General features: G+C 44.8%; 1 protein-coding gene across 1 annotated transcript in view; it reads right to left on the reverse strand.

The window, feature by feature from the left end:
• Positions 1 to 1,345: 1,345 nt before the first annotated feature.
• reck (reversion-inducing-cysteine-rich protein with kazal motifs) overlaps positions 1,346 to 27,977 on the reverse strand; it is a 508,306-nt gene continuing 481,674 nt past the window's right edge. Inside the window, exon 21 of the mRNA XM_034173078.1 lies at positions 1,346 to 2,953. Coding sequence (XP_034028969.1) covers positions 2,741 to 2,953 — 213 coding nt within the window. The 3' untranslated portion in view covers positions 1,346 to 2,740. The remainder of the gene's footprint in view (positions 2,954 to 27,977) is intronic.

Consider the following 27,977-nt stretch of genomic DNA (forward strand, 5'->3'; position numbering starts at 1 on the left):
TCAGCAAGCATCAGCTGTTGATAAATCCCACATATTCTAAAACACGTGCTCATGTATATGCTAACACCTGTTTGTTACTTGTGTTCCTCCTATTCTTCCGGAATGATGACGAAGGGACCAAAGAAAATCAACCTTTATGAAACAGACATCAAGGCTCTTACGAGGTCTGTTAGAAAACTATCCGACCTTTTTATTTTTTGCAAAAACTATATGAATTTGAATCATGCGCTTGCATCAGCCAAGCTTGAACCTTCGTGCGCATGCGTGAGTTTTTTCACGCCTGTCGGTTGTGTCATTCGCCTGTGAGCATGCTTTGAGTGAGCAGTGGTCCAGCCCCCTCATTGGATTTTTATTGTGAGGAAAATGTCTGAACGATTTGGAGCTTTGCTGCATCAAATTTTTCCAGAAACTGTGAGAGACAGCCAGGTGGAAACGATTCGGAAGATTCAGACAGCTTTCAGGGACGAATCTATGGGGATCACACAGATTAAGGAGTGTTACAACCAGTTTAAAGACAGCGCACAATGGCCGGAGGGCGCGCTGCGCTCCGAGCGGCGATCGACAGGCTGAAACGACCAGATCATTTCCAAACTGAACGCTGTGTTGATCAGGGACGTCGTCTGACTACTACAGAAATGGCAGAAGAGGTGGACATACCACTTTTTTGGCACATTCCACTGTTACAGGAGTTTTTGTCATGGAAAGAGGAGCGGAGGAATTCGCCACAGAGCCGCTAATGGCACAGGACAAAAGCACCTCCGTGTTGGTCTCACAGGACATGTTGTAACATGCTCAGCTCTTGCACCATTCGGAAGATTCAGATGGCTTTCGGTGGCTTTTCAGTCGTGTGACTATCCCAGAAATTGTGTCCTGTGAGGCTTCATCACAGCGTTGCTTTTTGTCCCGCGCCATTAGTGGCTCCGTCCCGATGCGCGAATTCCTCCGCACGTCTTTTCATGACAAAGACTCCCGTAACAGTGGAATGTGCCCAAAAACTGGTATGTCCACCTCTTCTGCCATTTCTGTAGTAGTCAGATCAACACAGCATTCAGTTTGGAAATGATCTGGTCGTTTCAGCCTGTCGATCGCCGCTCGGAGCGCAGCGCGCCCTCCGCCATTGTGCGATGTCTTTAAACCGGTTGTAACACTCCCTAATCTGTGTGATCCCCATAGAATCGTCCCTGAAAGCCATCTGAATCTTCCGAGTGGTTTCCACCTGGCTGTCTCTCACAGTTTCTGGAAAAATTTGATGCAGCAAAGCTCCAAATTGGGGGTGGACCACTGCTCACTCAAAGCCTGCCCACAGGCGAATGACACAACAGACAGGCGTGAAAAAACTCACGCATGCGTACGAAGGTTCAAGCTTGGCTGATGCAAGTGCACATGATTCAAATCCATATAGTTTTTGCAAAAAATAAAAAGGTCGGATAGTTTTCTAACAGACATCGCATATATGGTGACAGCAATGAGTAAACAAAAACAAATGCAATGAGTGGCAACACTTGTAGTTTTGAACCCAATCATTTGTAACAACCATTAACTGATGGTGTCACAGGCTTCTTAATTTAGACATCAAAATCATTTATGGACATATGTTTTATGAGCTTTAAGAAGCTTTTAAAACTTAAACACAAAAAAGCAGCATAATGTTTTCAAATAAGAGAATAAGTAGACATTAATTTGTCATTACAGTTGTCCCAGAATCCTATGTGCTCCTGTGACATTCTGTGAACCTGTCTTTATGAAGATAAGAATCTCTAAGATTAATATTATGATAAAATTCCACCAGGTAAACTACTGATAGTTGCGGCAGGTGGAAACTGAGGTGCTTGTTGGTGGTAAAAGGTCTGTAGTTATTTATTTTGTATGTAAATGATGAGGTCAAAAGCTGCTGTTTAGTTCACATAAGTATCTTTTGTGTATAATGACACCATCGAGGCTACATGTCTGGTTCTAATTAGACAGAATTACTAATTATTTATTAAATCAAGGACAATAAAGAATGTATGTGGATGAGGCTGCCTGCTGTGATGACAGAGATTCTTTCTTGTTGCAATTTTTCCTCTTCTACCTTGAGATGATGTGTGTATTTACACACATTTCTAAGTGTAAGTACAAGTTGGTGAATTGCACTCTTTGGGTAGAAGTGTTCATACGCACAGTTTAAGCACAAATATGTCTGTACAAATGGCTGATAAATGAGGGCCCTGGAATTTGTGTGCCATTGTGGAAGCTTTAAGTAATTTCTTCTCCAGATGTATTAGCAGACTGAGATGTTTTGTCCTAGAGTGACTCTGAAAATGACACACACACACACACACACACACAGATTGAAGCAGAGTGAGTCATGTAATTTACAGTCTCACTTAACAGCTTTCAGCGAAGCACTTCCTGCTTGGACTAATGCATAAACACTGATGGTGTGAAGCTAAAGGTCTCACACGCACACACACACACGTACACTTCCATGGAGGAAAGCCCCCGTAATTAACACTGTTCATACTTAAGCGTCCATAATAATAGCTTATCCACCGCCGTGATTGTTGGGAACGCAGGCAAGTCATTAAGAATGATTGTCATGCAGCATCGATGCTGCTTCTTCCTGTTCAGATGATGACCACCACCGCTCAAACATGCCATTCTTCTCTTTGTGATGCCCCCATCATCACAGGAAAAGGTGGCTGCGGAGACACTTTGGAACAAGTCTGTGAGGGAGCAGCTGATAGCGGATAATTAGCACTTAGTCCAGGCAGAGGGCAGGAGCAGCCAAAAGGAGGCTGAAGAGGAAGCAGAAAGTGAGCGGTGAGAGGTGCGCAGCCCCAGAGAGCTGGATGGAGGAGGTCTTTATCTCAGATGTGAGGAAGGCGGAGAGAGGAACGTGTGCGACCAGTGTTGGACTGGCGTAATTGATGAGGGAATCAATCTTCTCAGCCTCCTTACTGCAGGCTTCAACCTGATGTGGAGAAAGAAGAGAAAAACATCACAACATGGACAAAACTCTGACTTAAGCCCCTTTCACACCGGGGCTGCTCCCAGTTGCTCCCTGTTGCGTCATGATGACGCAGGAATTTCTGCGTCAGGTGTGCGCAGCAGGGGGCAGAGAGGAGGTGAGAACGCAGCCTGCAGGTTCTCTGCACAGAGAAGTCAGAGTGCACAGTTTGGCTGCAGACAGACTGTGCACTCTGACTTCATTTCTACTTTATATTTGTTGTGCTGAGCTGCAGGTCTGCGCTCTGAGTTCTGTTATAGTTTATCTTTCCTCCTTTGACCGCGAGATGCGCGTGCGTGTGTGCACGAACGAACCGTCCGTGAGCAAATGTGGAGATGTCTGGAGTTCTACTTGATGTTGACATGTCCTGTCTCTGGCAATCAGTCTGTGAGCAGGTCTTATGTCCTTTTTTAACTGTGAAGCGAGAGTTTGAGCGGAGAACAAGGAACTAATTGCCTGCAGCCAGACAGTTTTTTTCCTTTCTTTCTTTCTTTTTAAGTTCACATGTGCGCGCGTGAACGAATCTTCCGTGAGTTGACTGGAGATGTCTGGACTTTTTACTGGATGAGGACATCTCCTGTCTCTGGCAGTCATTCTGTGAGCAGGACTTATGTCCTTTTTTTAACTGTGAAGCGAGAGTTTGAGCGGAGAACAAGGAACTAATGCCTGCAGCCAGACAGTTTTTTTTTCTTTCTTTTTTTAAGTTCATATGTGTGCACATGAACGAATCGTCCGTGAGTGGACTGGAGATGTCCGGACTTTTTACTGGATGAGGACATCTCCTGCCTCTGGCAATCAGTCTGTGAGCAGGACTTATAGATTTTATTTAAACACTTTTGTGAGACTTCTCACAAAAGTGTTTAAAAGTGTTTGCTCCTGCTCCTTTGTGAAAAGGAGCAGCAAGGAGGAGCAGCTGCTGCGATCAGCATTTTTTTTTTTCTGTGTTCAATCCTGCGTGATTTATACTGCAGGAACAATGGAACACAGCAGGAATCATAAATTGCTGTGGGGTAACGTCGTCTTGTCAGTGTGTGGCTTCCAGTCACGCTGAGTACCGTCCTGTTGCTCTGACTTGCGCTGAAACCACCTAATTCTTCATCGAGCAGAGGACGCAAACAAAATTAAACGTTTAATTTTCGTTTGTGCCCCTCGCGCTGTTGTGGCGCCAAGCTGCATCGTGTCGCCACCGAGTTGCTTCCACGCGGCGTTGTCATAACGATGCACAACGCAACTGGGAGCAGCCCCAGTGTGAAAGGGGCTTTACACTTTTCTCTCTCTGTGGTCACACTGAGTCAGCAGAGCATTACTGCTGCACTCCTTTCATCACTGGTCTGTTTGAAATTAGGTTTGAAAACACACACGTTGGTTGCCAGGCTACAGTGTTCTTTCGCAAACAACATCTCAATGGAGTATGTTTTCACAGCATCCGATTCACACTCTCACGAGCGCCACGAGCTTAGCTTATGGCAAGCTAAAAGTGGATGCTCCCGTTTTGGCCAAACTTCTAAACAGTTGTTGTATATTCTGTGTTAGTAAGCTGTACTCATTAGGAGCACCCTGTTTATAGATGTTCGAACATGATTGAAGCTATTAATACTACTAAGACCCGGACGTTATCATAGGCTAGCAACGATTTGGCGGGGAGACATTTTTAAACAGCTGGATTTCAAAAAGTGACTCAGACATATACCAAGTTTGATCAAGATTGACAATAATGTATCAAGAAGTTAATATAATGATTCAAATGTACTGTGATATTTGGGATGAAATAAGAAGGAACAATGCTCTGCGGAATATCCCATTAGTTATTTTTCAGGAAATAAACAGCTACCGGGTTAGACTTTATTTACAAATATGTATAAAAAGCTACTCACTTGCCCACTGCTTTACTTCAAGAATTTTTTTAGTTTTTAGCAAAATATGTTTTTTGAATATCATTGAGATTCAGTAGAAATCTGAGGAAAAGTAAAGCCTTAAGTCCCTATCGAATTGCTTCCTGTGGCGTCATGACGATGCAGGAATGTCTGCATCAGGTGCACGCAGCGGGGGGAGAGAGGAGGTGAGAACGCAGCCTGCAGGTTCTCTGCACAGAGGAATCAGAGTGCACAGTTTGGCTGCAGCCAGAGTGTGCAATCTGATTTCTCTTCTAGTTTATATTTGTTCTTGTGTTGAGCTGCAGGTCTGCGCTCTGAGTTCTGTTATAGTTTATCTTTCCTCCTTTGACCGCCAGCTGTGCAGTCAAAGAACCTTGTATTTTATTTTTTGCTATTTTAATTACAAGTGTTCTAAACTTTTTTATAGTAATCAGAAATTTTGAGGTAAAAAAAATATTTGCAAGGATTTTTCTTCAGAAAACTGCTTTTCTGACATGTTTTCCTGTGACATGTTTCTGTTTGGTAGAGATCATTGGTTTCTGCCTGACGTGTCCTTCCTACTGGACAGCGCAAAGCTACATCACAGTTTGGAGCGGTGAAAGTTGGATTGGGTTGAACTTTGACCATGTCAGCCTGTCGACAAGCGGTAATGCGCGCTCCCGTCAGAAGCGTCTGTCTAGCTCGGCTTTTGATGCGACGCTTCTAAAAAGCAATGCGTCTCACTGAAAATAATGCTTTTTAGACTGATTCGTAGCGCCTCTGATGCTTCCAAAGCGTCCGGTGTGAAAGGCCCTTTTGACTGGGGACTAGGCCTAGGCAGGCCCTGTAGGATGAAGGCTTCTAGATGCTCTGAAATGCATTCTCCTGTATTTTAGAGCAATAAATTGAAGAAATTTCACAGAGACTTTCATGACAAGATTTGAGAATATTTTTTGAACTATAGCACTCTAGGACAGCACGGTAGCTTAGGGATTAGCACTGTTGCCTCACAGAAAAAAGGTTGTGAGATCGCGCCCCACCTGGGTCCTTTCTGCATGGAGTTTGCGTGTTCTCCCCATGTCTGTGTGAATTCCCTCTGTGTCCTCCGGCTTCCTCCCACATCCAAAGACAAGCAGGTTAGGTGAATTGCAACTTTAAATTGACCATGGAACTGCATGTGGGTGTGAATGTGTTTGTCTATATGTGGCCTTGTGCACCCCACCTCACGCACAATGTCTGCTGGGAAGGGCAGGCACCTATGACCCTTAATTTGATGTGTGCTAACACCATCCTCTCAAAGTACTTCATGACGACTGGGGTGAGGGCAACTGGCCGACAGTCATTGAGGGTTGCGACAGCAAGCTTTTTGGGCACAACTGTAATTCATTTGAGGCAGGTGGAGACAGCAGCATGTTGTAGGGAGACGTTAAAGATGTCTGTGAACACCCCAGCCAGCTGGTCAATGCAGGTCTTCAGGAGGCGGTCTGTTACCCCATCTGGTCCAGCTACTTTGGCAGCAGTGATCCATTTCAAGGTGGATTTCACCTGGTGCTGCTGGAGGACAAGTATCTGCTCCTCCTCAGGCTGGATTCTTTCAGGGAGATCTCTGTCCTAACTGTTCTCCATGGTGTTTTTTATAGTCAGTCATGGATTTAATTCCTCTACACATGCTGTGGGGGTCATGATTCTCAAAGTGGCCCTCTATTTGCTGCCTGTACCAGCCCTTGACTTCTCTGATGCCTTTTGCTAAGTTTTTCCAGGCAACTGTGTATTCCACCATCTGATCCTTGGTTCAGCTCTCTCTCTTCCTCTTCTTCAGCTCTAAAGTCATCTGACAGACCACCATCCTATGCTGTCTAGCTACACTATTCCCTGCCACCACCTTCTAGTCTCCCACTTCATTTAGGTTGAATCTCTTACATAGAATGTAGTTTACCTACAGGCACCTTCCTCCACTCTTATATGTCACCCTGTACACCTCCTTCTTCTTAAAATATGTAAGTATTCAAGACAGTCATTTCCATCTGTTTTGCGAACTCTACCACCATTTGTCCCTGCACATTCTGCTCCTTGATAGCATTTTCACCGATTACTTCCTCATCACCTCTGTTCACTTGCCAATTTAGTGTTTAGTGTATTTCTCAAGGCCTCTCTGACAAACAGACAAATGTAACCAGTAATGAATTCTGCTGCTTCAACAAGAGGAAATTAAGCTTTACCCATTGAACTGAAAGGTTCATCAGAGCAAAATGTCCTCAGAGGGCTGAGAAACCTCTGAAAATATAATAACAACCATTTATTTGCTCAACATACAAAAATAGTGTGGTGACAAAGAACCCAACACCATTTCTCTTCCCATCGACTGCATGATAAAACAGTTTCAACCCACCTCCTATACTCCTGGCTTCACTTCCCTTCCACTTGGTCTCTTGAACACACAGTATGTCTACTTTTTCTTCTCCATCATATGAGTCAACTCTTTTCCTTTACCAGTAATGCTGTCAGCATTTAAAGTCCCGACTCTCACTTCCACACTTGTAATTTTCCTCCTCTCTCACTGCGTTCACATTCTCCACCACTTCTTCTTTGCAGCAGCCAAAATCCCACCACCAACCTGTTGGACAACAGCACCAGTGGCGGTCATTCTTACCCGGGCCACAGCCAATTCAGGAGAGAAATTTGGTTTGTGACCTGCATTTTGCAAGATTTACCACCGATGTCCTTCCTGACACAACCCTACTTATTTTTCCAGGCTTGGAAGCAGCACTCAGAATTTACTAGCTGCACAACAGATATAGCTGAGATTTGACAAAATATCTGGTGAATGCCATGGATCCTTCCTTTATCTGGGCTTGGACCATAACTATGGAAATTAAAAAAATAAATGCTTCAAACGTGTTAGCTTGTATGTAATGAGTCAAGATCATCTAAAATTTTCACTTTCAGAAATACCCGACAAAATATATTGAACTTTTTCATGGTTTTTCAGGGATATACCTGCATTATTTAACATTTCTTAATGGTCTAGTGTTATAAAAGCAAACAAAAATCACAATACCGTGAACAACATAGCTTTATTACCCACCTGAAGAATTTTGAATACAACTTCTGCTCATTTCTATGATGATGTCTACAAACTGTGTACTCAAATGTGGACCTGTATGCAATTTAGTGTTTAGTGTATTTCTCAAGGCCTCTCTGACAAACAGACAAATGTGACCAGTAATGAATTATGCTGCTTCAACAAGAGGAAATTATGCTTTACCCATTGAGCTGAAAGGTTCATCAGAGCAAAATGTCCTCAGAGGGCTGAAAAACCTCTGAAAATATAGTAACAACCATTTATTTGCTCAACATACAAAAATAGTGTGGTGACAAAGTGCAGGAAGAGCATTCATGAGGAAAACAGGCACTTGCATATTTAATTAACCTTTTAGTGAACGTCCAAAACCCACAAGGTTTAATATTAACCAGATCCTTACTCTGGATGGCATTACCCTGACCTCTAGTAATACTGTGAGAAATCTTGGAGTCATTTTTGATCAGGATATGTCATTCAAAGCGCATATTAAACAAATATGTAGGACTGCTTTTTTGCATTTACGCAATATCTCTAAAATCAGAAAGGTCTTGTCTCAGAGTGATGCTGAAAAACTAATTCATGCATTTATTTCCTCTAGGCTGGACTATTGTAATTCATTATTATCAGGTTGTCCTAAAAGTTCCCTAAAAAGCCTTCAGTTAATTCAAAATGCTGCAGCTAGAGTACTGACGGGGACTAGAAGGAGAGAGCATATCTCACCCATATTGGCCTCTCTTCACTGGCTTCCTGTTAATTCTAGAATAGAATTTAAAATTCTTCTTCTTACTTATAAGGTTTTGAATAATCAGGTCCCATCTTATCTTAGGGACCTCGTAGTACCATATCACCCCAATAGAGCGCTTCGCTCTCAGACTGCAGGCTTACTTGTAGTTCCTAGGGTTTGTAAGAGTAGAATGGGAGGCAGAGCCTTCAGCTTTCAGGCTCCTCTCCTGTGGAACCAGCTCCCAATTCAGATCAGGGAGACAGACACCCTCTCTACTTTTAAGATTAGGCTTAAAACTTTCCTTTTTGCTAAAGCTTATAGTTAGGGCTGGATCAGGTGACCCTGAACCATCCCTTAGTTATGCTGCTATAGACGTAGACTGCTGGGGGGTTCCCATGATGCACTGTTTCTTTCTCTTTTTGCTCTGTATGCACCACTCTGCATTTAATCATTAGTGATCGATCTCTGCTCCCCTCCACAGCATGTCTTTTTCCTGGTTCTCTCCCTCAGCCCCAACCAGTCCCAGCAGAAGACTGCCCCTCCCTGAGCCTGGTTCTGCTGGAGGTTTCTTCCTGTTAAAAGGGAGTTTTTCCTTCCCACTGTAGCCAAGTGCTTGCTCACAGGGGGTCGTTTTGACCGTTGGGGTTTTACATAATTATTGTATGGCCTTGCCTTACAATATAAAGCACCTTGGGGCAACTGTTTGTTGTGATTTGGCGCTATATAAAAAAATTGATTGATTGATTATAAAAAATAGAACCCGAAAAATTTGCCATGAAAATGCAACCCCTAAGAAAAAGTTGGGACATTATGAAAAGAAAGAAAGAAACAACAACAAAAAACAAAACCAAAAAGTGATCCTTAAATTTACTTTCACTTTCCCATAAACCCAGAGTATTTCATGTTTTTTCAGGTCAATTTCATTTCATTTGATATACAACCCCTGGCAATAATTATGGAATCACCAGCCTCGGAGGATGTTCATTCAGTTGTTTAATTTTGTAGAAAAAAAGCAGATCACAGACATGACACAAAACTAAAGTCATTTCAAATGGCAACTTTCTGGCTTTAAGAAACACTATAAGAAATCAGGAAAAAAATTGTGGCAGTCAGTAACGGTTACTTTTTTAAACCAAGCAGAGGAAAAAAAAAATATGGAATCACTCAATTATGAGGAATCACCCTGTAAATTTTCATCCCCAAAACTAACACCTGCATCACATCAGATTTGCTCGTTAGTCTGCATCGAAAAAGGAGTGATCACACCTTGGAGAGCTGTTGCACTAAGTGGACTGACATGAATCATGGCTCCAACACGAGAGATGTCAATTGAAACAAAGGAGAGGATTATCAAACTCTTAAAAGAGGGTAAATCATCACGCAATGTTGCAAAAGATGTTGGTTGTTCACAGTCAGTTGTGTCTAAACTCTGGACCAAATACAAACAACATGGGAAGGTTGTTAAAGGCAAACATACTGGTAGACCAAGGAAGACATCAAAGCGTCAAGACAGAAAACTTAAAGCAATATGTCTCAAAAATTGAAAATGCACAACAAAACAAATGAGGAACGAATGGGAGGAAACTGGAGTCAATGTCTGTGACCGAACTGTAAGAAACCGCCTAAAGGAAATGGGATTTACATACAGAAAAGCTAAAGGAAAGCCATCATTAACACCTAAACAGAAAAAACAAGGTTACAATGGGCTAAGGAAAAGCAATCGTAGACTGTGGATGACTGGATGAAAGTCATATTCAGTGATGAATCTCGAATCTGCATTGGGCAAGGTGATGATGCTGGAACTTTTGTTTGGTGCCGTTCCAATGAGATTTATAAAGATGAATGCCTGAAGAGAACATGTAAATTTCCACAGTCATTGATGATACGTGGCTGCATGTCAGGTAAAGGCACTGGGGAGATGGCTGTCATTACATCATCAATAAATGCACACGTTTACGTTGATATTTTGGACACTTTTCTTATCCCATCAATTGAAAGGATGTTTGGGGATGATGAAATCATTCTTCAAGATGATAATGCATCTTGCCATAGAGCAAAAACTGTGAAAACATTCCTTGCAAAAAGACAGATAGGGTCAATGTCATGGCCTGCAAATAGTCCGGATCTTAATCCAATTGAAAATCTTTGGTGGAAGTTGAAGAAAATGGTCCATGACAAGGCTCCAACCTGCAAAGCTGATCTGGCAACAGCAATCAGAGAAAGTTGGAGCCAGATTGAAGAAGAGTACTGTTTGTCACTCATTAAGTCCATGCCTCAGAGACTGCAAGCTGTTATAAAAGCCAGAGGTGGTGCACCAAAATACTAGAGATGTGTTGGAGCGTTCTTTTGTTTTTCATGATTCCATAATTTTTTCCTCAGAATTGAGTGATTCCATATTTTTTTCCCTCTGCTTGGTCTAAAAAAGTAACCGTTACTGACTGCCACAATTTTTTTTCCTGATTTCTTATAGTGTTTCTTAAAGCCAGAAAGTTGCCATTTGAAATGACTTTAGTTTTGTGTCATGTCTGTGATCTGCTTTTTTCCTACAAAATTAAACAACTGAATGAACATCCGCCAAGGCCGATGATTCCATAATTTTTGCCAGGGGTTGTACATCTATTCCTGCATTTCAGACCTGCAAAACACATTCCAAACAAACAAACAAACAAAAAAAACCCTAAAAAACAAAAACAAAAGAGAAGTGTTCTGAGAGCACAATATCCCCAGCTGGCAAATGCTGCTTTTGGTACAAGTGATTGGTACATTTCATTAACATTTCAAGGAATTGTGCCAAGTTTCATGACATTCCTCTTAAAAATGTAAGAGCTGTTTTCAGAATACGGGCACCGACTCACGAAACTGGCAGCGTCTACGTCTGTTAAACAAGTGCCATAATTCTGCCAAAATGTGACAATGTTGTGCAACATTACAATATACATATTCTAACAACGATTTGTACCATGTTTCACTAAATTCCTCCTAAAAGTGTGAGAGGAGTTGATTTATATTATCTCGGCAAAGACAGATCTGTGAACAATATTTGAGAGAAATGTTTTATATCTTTAAATTCAGCTCATGAAAAATGGGAGCAAGAACAAAAGTATTGCGTTTCTATTTTTGTTCACTGGTACTAAATGATTTAAGTGAATGCACGTATATATTTGAGTCTGTATGGATAATTTAGACCCTGTGCAGACTGCATTAAATGCAAACTTGTGCACTCAAATCTTGTTTTTAAATTAATAATATATACTGCACAATCATTCCACCCTGCCAAAAGAACAATTCAAAGGCATCATGAAAAGCCTCAAATTGCCATGAAATTCATGCCCATGAGGACAGTATGTAAACATCCAACAACAAATGTAGATGGAAAACTACTATAGGAAAGGTGAAAGACATTTCAGCAAGAAAAATGTATCTGAGCCCAAAATGTGCACTATTGTCAGTTATGGCAGCACCCAAATAAATTGTTAGTAAGTTGAAGCACAATCTCATTTCTGCAGCACCTCCTCCTGTATCTTTATCCACCCAATCTGCTCCACAGCCCATCACATGCAGAGGGAACCCCCACCCCAAAACCACCTGCACTGCACCTGGATGTGCTGTGTCAAGCCCTGTGTTGACACCACCTCTGAATGTAAACAGAAAGAAAACCCTTGTAAAAATATGGTGCAAACCACAATTATTAAATTAGTTTTCATATTTATATATTTTAAAATTTTTGATTTGCTTCAGTTTCATTGTAGTCTGATGTTCTAATGCACATTCCTGTGTGTACAAGCAGAGTGTACACAATATGAACTCACCTATGTAAAGGCCTAGTCAAGCCAGGGGTTACAACCACTGTGACCGCCCCACTCCTGGTAAAATGACTCCCACTCCCATCCCGCTCACATTCAGAATGACTCCCGCTCCTGTACCGCTCCCATTTTTTTCCTTCTTTTAGTTTTTAGGCTTTAGTGTTCTGCAGTTTTATTTTGGAAGATTGCCTTAATCCAAAAAAAAAAAAAAAAAAAAAAAAAAAAGAAAAAAGACACAAAACATAAATAATGCATGGCCTTCAAAATGTGGTGGTGATGGACATGTAATGATCCTGACATTAACTTTGTCTTCTATTTCTGTAACTGTTATAAAAGATCTGTGTGATCTTAAAATAAGCCTTCAATATACTCAGAAGGAGGTTGATGATGTCAAGTTCATTTCTGATAATCTGTCACTCAAGTGTAAAGAAATAAGAAAAGATATGTCTGTTTTTGATTCCACATACAACAATGTGGTTAGTAAATTTGATTACCTGGACAATCAGTCTCGACGGAATAATTTGGTGTTTGATGGAATTCAGGAGTCTGATCATGAGAAATAGTCTGATTCTGAGGACAAGATTAGGAAGATCATCTCTGAAAAACTTAAGTTAGATCCAAGGCATACTGAAATGGAGCGTGTGCATCGCAGTGGTAACAAACGAGGACAAGGTGATAAACCTAGACCAATTGTGGTAAAGTTCTTGAGGCATAGGGATCATATGGCTGTGCTGGAAAAGGTAACGTTTTTAAAGGGATCAAGCATGTACATTAATGAAGATTTGTCTGACAGTGTGAGACAAAAACGCAAAGAGCTGATTCCAGCAATGAAAGAGGCAAGACAACAAGGTGACATTGCATATTTAAGATTTGACAAGATTATTACCCATTGACCAACAAAGCCAACAAAGGTTTGACATGCATTTTTTTCTTAGTATTCCTATGTGATTTTGGACTCGTGTTGTGTGGGCCGCTGAAGAGGAGGTACTGCTGGCCCACCACCACAAGATGGCGCCCTGCTTGAAGTGCGGGCTTCAAGCACGAGAGGGCGTCGAAGCGACCAGGAGTGACAGCTGTCACTCATCATCCGTACCAGCTGTCACTCATCCACTACTCATCACCACCACCATAAAGGCCAGACTGCAACTCCACCTCCCCGCCGAGAAATCAGCTACCATTCAGGTAACCTTCTCTGCTGTAATTATTGTTGTCCAAAACATTGTTCTGTGTGCAGCCGTGTTCCTGCGGGCTCTGTCAGAGGCTGGATTGGCGGACAGTGAGAGGACGACGTTCTTCGCCTCTCACTCCATCCAGGAAAGAGACCAACAGGAGCTGCATGGGTGAAATTGTTGCTGGAGGTGGAGGTTCTCCCTCCTAATTGTGTACAGACTGTGGGATTATTGAGTGTGCGACCTCACACTCATCAGGACTGTCTCTGTTCTCTGCCAGCAGTACCGGGTCTGACTGCTGAAGACAGCGGCCACCTGGGGCGCAGGGCTTGGCGGCTCCGGTGTTCTTCAGCTCCGTTGGCGGTGGAAGCTGTGTGGGATCCGGCTCTTCTCTCGCCAGGCGTCTTCTATCGTCGAGCCTGCCCACACGTCACCTGGTGTATGATTGACAGTCACCATATTGTTATTGTCTGTACGTCGTTGTGCGATTCACAACATTAAATTGTTACTTTTGGCTTATCCATTGTCCCTTCATTAACGCCCCCTTTTGTGGGTCCGTGTCACGACACTTTCACAACAGGATTTCTCGGCCAGCGTCATGGATCCCGAGGGGCGTCAACCATCGCTTGAACAGCCAATGGAAGAGCGAGGTGCACAGGCGCCAGCAGGAGGCGTGTTGGGTGAGCTGCAGCACATCTTAACCGCCTTTACCGCTTGGTTGGACTTAGTTACCGAGCAGAGCAGTGTTCTCAATCGTAGGATGGAGGCTCTCACCGCCCAGGTGGAAGCGCATGCTCAGGGCGCTGCTGCAGCACCTCCTCCTGCTGACCGTGTGCCAGAAACAGACATTCCGCTGGTCGTTCAACGAACCCCCCCACCTTCCCCTGAAGCATACATAAGCCCTCCGGAGCCGTACGGAGGCTGTGTGGAGACATGCGCGGACTTCTTGATGCAGTGATCGCTCGTCTTTTCACAGTGTCCCGTCATGTACGCATCAGACGCTAGCCGGGTGGCTTATGTGATCAATTTGCTTCGAGGAGAAGCACGCGCCTGGGCTACGGCGCTTTGGGAGCAGAATTCATGGCTCCTAACGGTTTATACTGAGTTTGTGAGGGAGTTCCGACAGGTGTTCGACCACCCTCATAGAGGCGAGACCGCTTCAAGTGTGCTGCTGTCGATACGACAGGGGCGACGGAGCGCAGTGAAGTATGCAGTCGACTTCCGCATCGCGGCAGCGCGAGCCGGCTGGAATGCTGTTGCGCTCCGCGCCGCCTTGGTAAACGGACTGTCTCTGGTCCGTAAGGAGCACCTGGTGGCGAAGGACAAGCCGCGGGATTTAGATGGTTATACGGTTAGACAACCGATTAACAGAACACCGACGGGAGCGAGACGAAGGGCGTGGTCAGGCACAAGCCGTCCCTCTTCCTCCCGGGTCTGAAAGGGAGCCGATTTCCCCACGCTCCGCTGCAGGGCTCTCCACGTGACGACAGGTCCCCCTGCTGACGTTGCTAGGGAAACGAGCAGGACCAAAAAGCGATCAGATCAGAGACAAAGGAGGCTGATCCGTGGAGAGTGTTTTCTTTGCAGCTCTACCGAGCACACACAGAGAGAATGCCCCAAACGGTCAAAACAGCAGCACTCGTCCTTAGAGACTGGGCTAAGGGTGGGTCACAACACCCACGTGGGGAAACCCCGACGATCTGCACGAATCCCAGTCACGATCCTGAGTGGGGATTTAACCCTTCACGCCCTCCCCGATGGGTGCTGGTTTCTTTTTTGTGGGCAAGAAGGACGGCGGACTCCGTCCATGCATTGATTACAGAGGGCTGAACGAGATCACGGTTCGCAACCGATACCTTATTACCTCTGCTGGATTCAGTGTTCACGCCCCTGCATGGAGCCCAAATTTTCACGAAATTGGATCTTAGGAATGCTTATCACCTGGTTCGGATCCGGGAGGGAGACGAGTGGAAGACGGCATTTAACACCCCGTTAGGTCACTTTGAGTACCTGGTCATGCCGTTCGGCCTCACCAATGCGCCCGCGACGTTCCAAGCATTGGTTAATGACGTCTTGCGGGACTTCCTGCATCGGTTTGTCTTCGTGTATCTAGACGATATACTCATCTTTTCTCCGGATCCTGAGACCCATGTCAAGCATGTACGTCAGGTCCTACAGCGGTTGTTAGAGAACCGGCTGTTTGTGAAGGGCGAGAAGTGTGAGTTCCACCGCACTTCTTTGTCTTTCCTGGGGTTCATAATCTCCTCCAACTCAGTCGCCCCTGATCCGGCCAAGGTTGCGGCGGTGAGAGATTGGCCCCAACCAACGAACCGTAGAAAACTACAACAGTTCCTCGGTTTTGCAAATTTCTACCGGAGGTTCATCAAGGGCTACAGTCAGGTAGTTAGCCCCCTGACAGCCCTGACCTCCACAAAAGTCCCCTTCACCTGGTCGGATCGGTGCAAAGCCGCGTTTAGGGAGTTGAAACGCCGGTTCTCGACTGCACCGGTTCTGGTGCAGCCCGATCCCAAGCGCCAGTTCGTAGTTGAAGTGGACGCCTCTGACTCAGGGATAGGAGCCGTGCTATCCCAGAGCGGGGAGTCCGACAAGGTTCTCCATCCATGTGCCTACTTTTCCCACAGGTTGACCCCAGCTGAACGGAACTATGACGTCGGCAATCGGGAACTTCTTGCGGTGAAGGAGGCTCTTGAGGAGTGGAGACACCTGTTGGAGGGAGCATCGGTACCATTTACAGTTTTCACGGACCATCGGAACCTGGAGTACATCCGGACCGCGAAGCGTCTGAACCCCAGGCAAGCCCGCTGGTCGCTGTTCTTCGGGCGTTTTGACTTCCGGATCACCTACCGCCCCGGGACAAAAAACCAACAATCTGAGGCCCGGTCCCAGGTGCATGAAGAGGAGGTCAAGACCGAGCCATCAGACCCCCCTGACACCATCATCCCCGAGTCCACTGTCGTGGCCACCCTTACCTGGGATGTGGAGAAGACCGTCCGGGAGGCCCTGACACGGAGCCCGGACCCGGGGACAGGTCTGAAGGACAAGTTGTACGTCCCACCAGAGGCCAGGGCTGCGGTCCTTGACTTCTGTCACGGTTCCAAGCTCTCCTGTCATCCAGGGGTGCGAAGGACCGTGGCAGTGGTCCGGCAGCGCTTCTGGTGGGCGTCTATGGAAGCCGACGTCCGGGAGTATGTCCAGGCCTGCACCACCTGTGCCAGGGGCAAAGCCGACCACCACAAGGCCCAAGGCCTCCTCCAGCCTCTGCCCGTGCCTCGTCGCCACTGGTCTCATATTGGCCTGGACTTTGTCACGGGCCTCCCACCGTCCCAGGGCAACACCACCATCTTAAAGATAGTGGACCGGTTCTCCAAGGCGGCCCACTTCGTGGCCCTCCCGAAGCTCCCGATGGCCCAGGGGACTGCAGACCTCCTGGTCCACCACGTCGTGCGTCTGCATGGGATTCCATCAGACATTGTCTCGGATCGTGGTCCTCAGTTCTCCTCCCAGGTCTGGAGGAGTTTCTGCAGGGAACTGGGGGCCACCGTCAGTCTCTCGTCTGGGTACCACCCCCAGACGAACGGGCAGGCAGAGCGGACGAACCAGGAACTGGAGCAGGCCCTCCGCTGCGTGACCTCCACGCACCCGATGGCCTGGAGTGACCATCTGGCCTGGATCAAGTACGCTCATAATAGCCAAGTCTCATCTGCCACCGGCCTCTCCCCGTTTGAGGTGTGTTTGGGGTACCAGCCCCCATTGTTTCCGCTAGTGGAGGGAGAGGTCGGGGTGCCCTCGGTCCAGGCCCATCTGAGGAAGTGCCATCGGGTGTGGCGTACCGCCCGCTCTGCCCTGCTCAGAGCCCGGACGAGGGCTAAGGCCCATGCAGACCGCCGGCATTCCCCGGCCCCTGCATACCAGCCTGGGCAGGAGGTCTGGCTATCCACTAAGGATATCCCCCTGCAGGTGGAATCCCACAAACTCAAGGACAGGTACATCGGACCTTTTCCCATACTCAAAGTCCTCAGTCCGGCCGCAGTGAAGCTGAAGCTGCCAGCTTCACTGCGGATACACCCCGTGTTTCATGTGTCAAGACTCAAGCCCTGCCATACCTCACCACTGTGTGCCCCGGGACCAGCGCCGCCTCCTGCCCGGATCATTGACGGGGAGCCCGCGTGGACGGTACGCCGGCTCCTGGACGTCCGTCGAAAGGGCCGGGGGTTCCAGTATCTGGTGGACTGGGAGGGTTATGGCCCCGAAGAGCGCTCCTGGGTGAAGAGGAGCTTCATCCTGGACCCGGCCCTCCTGGCCGACTTCTACACCCGTCACCCGGACAAGCCTGGTCGGGCGCCAGGAGGCGCCCGTTGAGGGGGGGGTCCTGTTGTGTGGGCCGCTGAAGAGGAGGTACTGCTGGCCCACCACCACAAGATGGCACCCTGCTTGAAGTGCGGGCTTCAAGCACGAGAGGGCATCGAAGCGACCAGGAGTGACAGCTGTCACTCATCATCCGTACCAGCTGTCACTCATCCACTACTCATCACCACCACCATAAAGGCCAGACTGCAACTCCACCTCCCCGCCGAGAAATCAGCTACCATTCAGGTAACTTTCTCTGCTGTAATTATTGTTGTCCAAAACATTGTTCTGTGTGCAGCCGTGTTCCTGCGGGTTCTGTCGGAGGCTGGATTGGCGGACAGTGAGAGGACGACGTTCTTCGCCTCTCACTCCATCCAGGAAAGAGACCAACAGGAGCTGCATGGGTGAAATTGTTGCTGGAGGTGGAGGTTCTCCCTCCTAATTGTGTACAGACGGTGGGATTACTGAGTGTGCGACCTCACACTCATCAGGACTGTCTCTGTTCTCTGCCAGCAGTACCGGGTCTGACTGCGGTGGAAGCTGTGTGGGATCCGGCTCTTCTCTCGCCAGGCGTCTTCTATCGTCGAGCCTGCCCACACGTCACCTGGTGTATGATTGACAGTCACCGTATTGTTATTGTCTGTATGTTGTTGTGCGATTCACAACATTAAATTGTTACTTTTGGCTTATCCATTGTCCGTTCATTAACGCCCCCTGTTGTGGGTCCGTGTCACGACACTTTCACAACACATTGTCCATCAACTCCATGAATAGTGATAACAAATGCATAAAATGTAAGAATCAATTACAGTAGTGTTCAGAATAATAGTAGTGCTATGTGACTAAAAAGTTGAATCCAGGTTTTGAGTATATTTCTTATTGTTACATGGGAAACAAGGTACCAGTAGATTCAGTAGATTCTCACAAATCCAACAACACCAAGCATTCATGATATGCACACTCTTAAGGCTACGAAATTGGGCAATTAGTAAAAAAAAAGTAGAAAAGGGGGTGTTCACAATAATAGTAGTGTGGCATTCAGTCATTGAGTTTGTGAATTTTGTGGAACAAACAGGCGTGAATCAGGTGTCCCCTATTTAAGGATGAAGCCAGCACCTGTTGAACATGCTTTTCTCATGAAAGCCTGAGGAAAATGGGACGTTCAAGATATTGTTCAGAAGAACAGCGTAGTTTGATTAAAAAGTTGATTGGAGAGGGGAAAACGTATGCGCAGGTGCAAAAAAATTATAGGCTGTTCATCTACAATGATCTCCAATGCTTTAAAATGGACAAAAAAAAAAACAGAGACATGTGGAAGAAAATGGAAAAGAACCATCAAAATGGACAGAAGAATAACCAGAACGGCAAAGGCTCACCCATTGATCAGCTCCAGGATGATCAAAGACAGTCTGGAGTTACCTGTAAGTGCTGTGACAGTTAGAAGATGCCTGTGTGAAGCTAATTTATTTGCAAGAATCCCCTGCAAAGACCATGTGTTAAAAAAAAGACATGTGCAGAAGAGGTTATAATTTGCCAAAGAACACATCAACTGGCCTAAAGAGAAATGGAGGAATATTTTGTGGACTGATAAGATTAAAATTGTTCTTTTTGGGTCCAAAGGCTGCAGACAGTTTGTGAGATGACCCCCAAACTCTGAATTCAAGCCACAGTTCACAGTGAAGACAGTGAAGCATGGTGGTGCAAGCATCATGACATGGGCATGTTTCTCCTACTATGGTGTGGGGCCTATATATCGCATACCAGGTATCATGGATCAGTTTGGATATGTCAAAATACTTGAAGAGGTCATGTTGCCTTATGCTGAAGAGGACATTCAACAAGACAATGACCCCAAGCACACTAGTAAACAAGCAAAATCTTGGTTCCAAACCATCAAAATTAATGTTTTGGTGTGGACTGCCCAATCCCCGGACCTAAATCCAATTGAGAACTTGTGGGGTGACATCAAAAAACCTGTTTCTGAAGCAAAACCAAGAAATGTGAATGAATTGTGGAATGTTGTTAAAGAATCTTGGAGTGGAATAACAGCTGAAAGGTGCCACAAGTTGGTTGAATCCATGCCTCGCAGATGTGAAGAAATCATGAAAAACTGTGGTTATACAACTAAATACTAGATTAGTGATTCACAGGATTGCTAAAAAAGCAGTTTGAACATAATAGTTTTGAGTTTGTAGCGTCAACAGCAGATGCTACTATTATTGTGAACACCCCCCTTTCTACTTTCTTTTTACTAAGCCTTAAGCGTGTGCATATCATGAATGCTTGGTCTTGTTGGATTTGTGAGAATCTACTGAATCTACTGGTACCTTATTTCCCATGTAACAATAAGAAATATACTAACTGTGATTGGCCCTTTGACACAGCAAGATCTGTGTGTGTTACTCCAAATATGGCAATTACAGGATCTGGGTCAATTACCCTTCTACAGATATTAGAAAGTGAGTTGAAAATATGTGACCAAAATGTGCATAAACTTGGGCATGCCCAAAACATATGTGCTAGAGTAGCAGGTGCCTGTTGACATCGGATACAGTTGGGATTTACATGAGGATATATTTTAGCTAATCTGCTCCAGGACAGATGCATACGGTTGAATACTTTAATTGAATTAGTCTATGTCTGATAGAAGAGGTATACGAGATGAAAAAAGCGGTCCTTTTTATTTTTTTCAAAAAATAAATGGATTTGATTCATATGTTTTTACGTCAGACATGCTTGAACCCTCGTGCGCATGCGTGAGTTTTTTCAGGCGTGTCGGTGACATCATTCGCCTGTGGGAAGGCCTTGAGTGAGGAGTGCTCCACCCTGCCCGTCGGAATCTCTTTGTCTGAATAGCCGCTGCGGACGGCGTGCATTGCTTTATCAACCTTTTTTCTGGACCTGTGAGGAATATCCGAGTGGACACTATTCGAGAAATTAAGATGGTTTTCGGTGAAAAGTTTAACAGTTGATGAGAGATTATGGGGTGTTTCTGTCGGTGTAAGGACTTCCCACGGAGCTGGACATCACGCAGCGCTTCCAGGCGCCGTCGTCGGCCTGTTTCGACCTGAAAACATCCTAATTTAAGGCTTAATTCACCCAGGACGTCGTGAGAGAACAGAGAAGATTCAGAAGAGGCCGGCATGAGGACTTTATGCGGACATTCCACTGTTTAAGGACATTTTGTAATGAAAGACGTGCGCGCAAATTCGCCGAGTCGTCACAGAAACGACTCGGCGAACGTCTTTCATTAAAAAAATGTCCTTAAACAGTGGAATGTCCGCATAAATTCCTCATGCCGGCCTCTTCTGAATCTTCTCTGTTTGTGTGCGCCGCGACAGGAAAAACACCTCCGTGTTGAAAACCATTTGTAAAATTCAGGCGGCTTTTGATGGCTTTCAACAAGTGAGTAACTGAGAAATTGTTTAACAGCTTGGGCATGTTCCAACTTGCCCGTTAAGGTTTCCAATACAGGTGTTTTTCCTGTCACGACCCCCCGCGGTCGGGTCCGGCCCGACATGCGACTCTGCCCGCACGTTCTTTCATTACAAAATGTCCGTTAACAATTGAATGTCCGAATAAACACCTCATGCTGACTTCTTCTGAAAGTTCTCTGTTCTCTGATGACTTACTCGGTCAACAGAGCCTGAAATGTGGAAGTTTTCAACTTGAAACGGCAAGACGCTGACGCCTCGAAGCGCAGATCGCCGTCAGGCGCCGTGGGCCGTCCTTACAGCGACACTACCAGACCAAAATCTCTCATCAGCCGTTAAAATTTTTACCGAAAACCAGCTGAATTTATCGAATGGTGTCCACTCAGTTGTGCCTTACAGTTTTTGAACAAATTTTTATCAAACAAAGCAGCAGTCTCTGAGCCATTCCTAAACAATGAAAAATCGACGAGAGGGTGGGCTACTCCTCACTCAAAGACTGCCCACAGATGAATGACGTAACCGACAGGCGTGAAAAAACTCTCGCATGCCCACAAGGTTCAAGCATGTCTGATGTAATCACACGTGATTCAAATCCATATGGTTTTTGAAAAAAATAATAAGGTCCGTTACTTTTATCACAGACCTCGTATATTCTGTTTATACATCTCTGCCAAATATCCTCTGTTAAGGTTGTATCTAAATCTTCTTCCCACTGCCTTTTAAGAGGAGACAGTGAAGGAGTGTTTATTCCTGATATAATAGCATATATCCGTGATACGCCACCCGAATGGTGAGATTTGCTTGTGAGACATTCATCAAGTGGACAGACATCTGGTTTCACCGGAAACGATTTGAACTCCTGACAGATAAAATCACGAGCTTGAAGGTACCTAAAAAAATGGGATTTTGGTAGGTTGAATTTTGTAGACAATTGCTCAAATGTGTCATGATTCACAGGTAGTCAGGGCACAGCAGGTGGTAGGGAGCAAAATGCAGACACACAGGTAGGTGGTGGATTAAGAAAAAGGCTTTATCAATAAATCAGGCAGGGTCTGGTACACAGAATGGCAGTCAGCGTTGCAGAGGTACAGGCAGGTGATAAACAGAGGCGTCATCAAAAACAGGCGGGGTTCGATATCACATCAAACAATGTAACAAGGGCAAAGACAAAATCCAGATCCAGAATACAAGTAAGGTCGAGAAAAACGTGAGAGCAAAAAACTGTGACGAGAGGGCCAGGACGAATCAAATCAAATCAATTTTATTTATATAGCGCCAAATCACAACAACAGTTGCCCCAAGGTGCTTTATATTGCAAGGCAAAAGCCATACAATGATCACAGAAAAACCCCAACGGTCAAAACGACCCCCTATGAGCAAGCACTTGGCGACAGTGGGAAGGAAAAACTCCCTTTTAACAGGAAGAAACCTCCAGCAGAACCAGGCTCAGGGAGGGGCAGTCTTCTGCTGGGACTGGTTGGGGCTGAGGGGAGAGAATCAGGAAAAAGACATGCTGTGGAAGACAGCAGAGATCAATCACTAATGATTAAATGCAGAGTGGTGCATACAGAGCAAAAAGAGAAAGAAACACTGGGTGCATCATGGGAACCCCCCAGCAGTCTAAGTCTATAGCAGCATAACTAAGGGATGGTTCAGGGTCACCTGATCCAGCCCTAACTATAAGCTTTAGCAAAAAGGAAAGTTTTAAGCCTAATCTTAAAAGCAGAGAGGGTGTCTGTCTCCCTGATCCAAATTGGGAGCTGGTTCCACAGGAGAGGAGCCTGAAAGCTGAAGGCTCTGCCTCACATTCTACTCTTAAAAACCCTAGCAACTACAAGTAAGCCTGCAGTCTGAGAGCGAAGCGCTCTATTGGGGTGATATGGTACTAAGAGGTCCCTAAGATAAGATGGGACCTGATTATTCAAAACCTTATAAGTAAGAAGAAGAATTTTATGTATACTGCTTTTATAGTCCAGCCTAGAGGAAATAAATGCATGAATTAGTTTTTCAGCATCACTCTGAGACAAGACCTTTCTAATTTTAGAGATATTGCGCAAATGTAAAAAAGCAGTCCTACATATTTGTTTAATATGCGCACTGAAGGACATATCCTGATCAAAAATGACTCCAAGATTTCTCACAGTATTACTAGAGGTCAGGGTAATGCCATCCAGAGTAAGGATCTGGTTAGACACCATGTTTGTAAGATTTGTGGGGCCAAGTACAATAACTTCAGTTTTATCTGAATTTAAAAGCAGGAAATTAGAGGTCATCCATGTCTTTATGTCTGTAAGACATTCCTGCAGTTTAACTAATTGGTGTGTGTCCTCTGGCTTCATGGATAGATAAAGCTGGGTATCATCTGAGTAACAATGAAAATTTAAGCAATGCTTTGTAATAATACTGCCTAAGGGAAGCATGTATAAAGTGAATAAAATTGGTGCTAGCACAGAACCTTGTGGAACTCCATAATTAACCTTAGTCTGTGAAGAAGACTCCCCATTTACATGAACAAATTGTAATCTATTAGATAAATATGATTCAAACCACCGCAGCGCAGTGCTTTTAATACCTATGGCATGCTCTAATCTCTGTAATAAAATTTTATGGTCAACAGTATCAAAAGCTGCACTGAGGTCTAACAGAACAAGCACAGAGATGAGTCCACTGTCCGAGGCCATAAGAAGATCATTTGTAACCTTCACTAATGCTGTTTCTGTACTATGATGAATTCTGAAACCTGAATGAAACTCTTCAAATAGACCATTCCGCTGCAGATGATCAGTTACAAAGATAACAAAATCAACGAGCAAGCAAAGGAAAAGAAAACATGCAGGGCTTAAATACACTGAGTTAATTAGGAGGTGATATGGAGCAGGTGTGGTGTGCAGGCAGGAGGGCGTGGCCTAACAGAGGGGAGAGGCTGTGAGACAAGAGAAGGCTGTGACAGGTGGACAAGGAGGTGACATACAAAACTGGGCGTGGCCAACAGAGCTGAGAAGGTGATTGGCAAGAGAGTGGAATGATCTGAGGACGTGACTGTGATCCAAAAGAAACTGGATGTGAAAATATGAGAACAGAGAAAGGAGTGCAGTGACAATATGGACATGACAAATGATACTAAAATATCCAAGACGGCATAGAGACTAAACATGAACAGAATCAGGTTGGAGAACAAGAAAATCCAAAAGCTAAAACTAGAACTGACATGAATAATATAACTGAAAACAAATGTGGTAAACCTGACAAATAAACTTAGTGACACAAATAATCAAATGCAATCAAAAACTGTGGATCAAAACTAAATCAGAACTCAACATGTGGCAGGAGTGTACAGAAAAACCTGATTTACAAATGTGCTCAAGACAGTGACTGACTAACCAGAAAGTAAAGGATGAAGACTAAACTAGAACAGAACTCAATAAGTGGCTGAAGTGTAATGAACAGAAAACAAGCTGTGACAAAAGCAGTAATGAACCAAAATCAAAGACAGTGGTTCAAAGACTAAACTAAACCAGAACGGAACTCAAGATGTGGCTATGGCGTGATGAACAGAAAACAAGCAGCTGTGACAAAGTGAAATAATCAGACTGTCAAAAAAGCAGACAAAAGGAAAATCAATAAAAAGATGGGCATCTCTCCCAGTCACTGGTTCAGATATGTCGATGACACATGGGTTAAAATCAAGCAACAGGAGGTCGAGGACTTTACAGAACACATCAATTCGGTGGACTCCAATATCAAGTTCACACGTGAGGGTGCCAGAAACAACCATTTAGCCTTCTTGGACTGTGATGTTACGATTGGAGAGAACAGGCAGCTCCAGACAGAGGTTTACAGAAAACCCACTCACACTGACCAATATCTGCTCTTTGGCTCAAACCACCCCCTTGAACACAAGCTCGGGGTGATCAGGACTCTTCAACACAGAGCCCTACAGGTGCCCACAACTGCAGAGGGAAGGGCTAAAGAGCAACAACTTGTACGGAAAGCCCTCACAGTATGTGGGTACCCACGTTGGTCCCTGGACAAAGTGCAGAAGTCCCAGAAAACAAAGAGACCAGATAGACAGGAGACAGAGACAAGAAGAAGAGGAGTGTCTCTCCCTTATTTAGCAGGAGTAGGGGAAAAACTACAGAGGATCTTCAGACAGCACAAAATCCCAGTTTACTTTAAACCAGTCAACACCTTGAGACAGAAATTAGTTCACCCTAAGGACAGGATCCCTAGTTACAAACAGAGCAATGTAGTGTATCATATCAGATGTCAGGAAAACTGTAATGAACACTACATAGGTGAGACGAAGCAACTTTTACACAAGAGGCTATACCAGCACCGCAGAGAGGTCGCCAGTGGACCTCAGTCTGCAGTTCATCTCCACCTGAAAGACACTAACCACACGTTTAAGGACAAGGAAGTTAAAATCTTAGCCAGAGATAAGAAATGGTTTGAGAGAGGTGTCAAGGAAGCATTCTTTGTAAAACAGTTGAAACCCAGCCTTAACCGCGGAGCGGGTCTCAGACACGCTTTGTCCCCTGTTTACAATGTGGTACTCAGGTCAAAGCAGTTTCAGTCTTTTGTTCATGGTAATGAGTCATTCACGTCATCAGGAGAGATTCGTCAAGGGAGCCATCAGAGGAGGCTTCCGTCCTGTCATTAGGAGAGTGCTAACTAGAGCACAATAGGTGCTAATTAGAGCTATTGTTTAGTCACTAGCCTATAGCAGTCTGCCTCTCAGTAGGTGGGGTCTGGTTAGGTTAAAAAACTCCAGCTTTTGTTGGCTTCTGGTTTATTCTTCTCTACAAGAGTCAAGACAGAAGTCAGACTACCAGAGCAAGGAATTTTAGCTGAGGAAGCTTCTGTGATTTGAAGTGAAACATCCTCACGTCAAGCAACCCAGTCCAGTCGAAGATTCAAGCTTCTCTACTATCAATAAAAAGACTGACAACAAACATGATGGATGAGGACCGAGCAGGGGCAAGACCTGACAAAATGAAGCAAAGCTACCATCCATAAACAAATCCCCAACATTCTTTATACTTTTTCCCACCCATGTATGAAAAACTGTATCTATCAAAGATGGTTTAGAAAGGAAATTTTGAGCCAGCGGCATAGAAACCAAAGCTTGTTTATATCCAAAGTGCTTGCGAAACTGAGTCCATATACGTAAACTGCTTCTAATGATAGGATTATTAGTTCGTGTAGCCACTGCCAAAGGTAGAGGCGCACACAACAAGGAGGCTAAAGAGGTTGGTGTGCATGAATTTTGTTCCATTAAAGACCAACTTGGGCCATCCCCATTCATACCTGTATTATACCAGAAGGTAAATTTATAAATGTTTGCCGCCCAGTAATAGCATAAAACATTTGGTAGACCTAGTCCTCCACTTACCCTACGTCTCTCTAAAACTGTTTTTCGTACCCAAGGTATAGATTTATTCCAGATAAATGTACTGATATAATTATCAAGTTCCTTAAAGTAGGATTTTGGTAGAAAAATTGGAATAGTTTGGAATAGATACAGCAATTTGGGCAGTATTACCATTTTAGAAGGAGAGAGCATATCTCACCCATATTGGCCTCTCTTCATTGGCTTCCTGTTAATTCTAGAATAGAATTTAAAATTCTTCTTCTTACTTATAAGGTTTTGAATAATCAGGTCCCATCTTATCTTAGGGACCTCGTAGTACCATATCACCCCAATAGAGCGCTTCGCTCTCAGACTGCAGGCTTACTTGTAGTTCCTAGGGTTTGTAAGAGTAGAATGGGAGGCAGAGCCTTCAGCTTTCAGGCTCCTCTCCTGTGGAACCAGCTCCCAATTCAGATCAGGGAGACAGACACCCTCTCTACTTTTAAGATTAGGCTTAAAACTTTCCTTTTTGCTAAAGCTTATAGTTAGGGCTGGATCAGGTGACCCTGAACCATCCCTTAGTTATGCTGCTATAGACGTAGACTGCTGGGGGGTTCCCATGATGCACTGTTTCTTTCTCTTTTTGCTCTGTATGCACCACTCTGCATTTAATCATTAGTGATCGATCTCTGCTCCCCTCCACAGCATGTCTTTTTCCTGGTTCTCTCCCTCAGTCCCAACCAGTCCCAGCAGAAGACTGCCCCTCCCTGAGCCTGGTTCTGCTGGAGGTTTCTTCCTGTTAAAAGGGAGTTTTTCCTTCCCACTGTAGCCAAGTGCTTGCTCACAGGGGGGTCGTTTTGACCGTTGGGGTTTTACATAATTATTGTATGGCCTTGCCTTACAATATAAAGCGCCTTGGGGCAACTGTTTGTTGTGATTTGGCGCTATATAAAAAAAAAATGATTGATTGATTGATTTTATTGAGTTGATACGTCCAGCTAAGGACAAAGGTAGGGTGGACCAGCGATTCAAATCTTCCTTAATTTGAAATAGAACAGTTTTGAAGTTCACTGAAAACAAATCTTTGTACTTGCTTGTAACATTTACTCCGAGATAGTTCAAAGGACCTGATGTAGTTTTAAATGAATGTGTAGTGTAAGTGCCATTTCGGGCCAAGTCATTAACTGGAAACACAACACTTTTGG

This window comes from Thalassophryne amazonica, chromosome 1, assembly GCF_902500255.1.
Source record: "Thalassophryne amazonica chromosome 1, fThaAma1.1, whole genome shotgun sequence".
Classification (NCBI taxonomy): Eukaryota; Metazoa; Chordata; class Actinopteri; order Batrachoidiformes; family Batrachoididae; genus Thalassophryne; species Thalassophryne amazonica.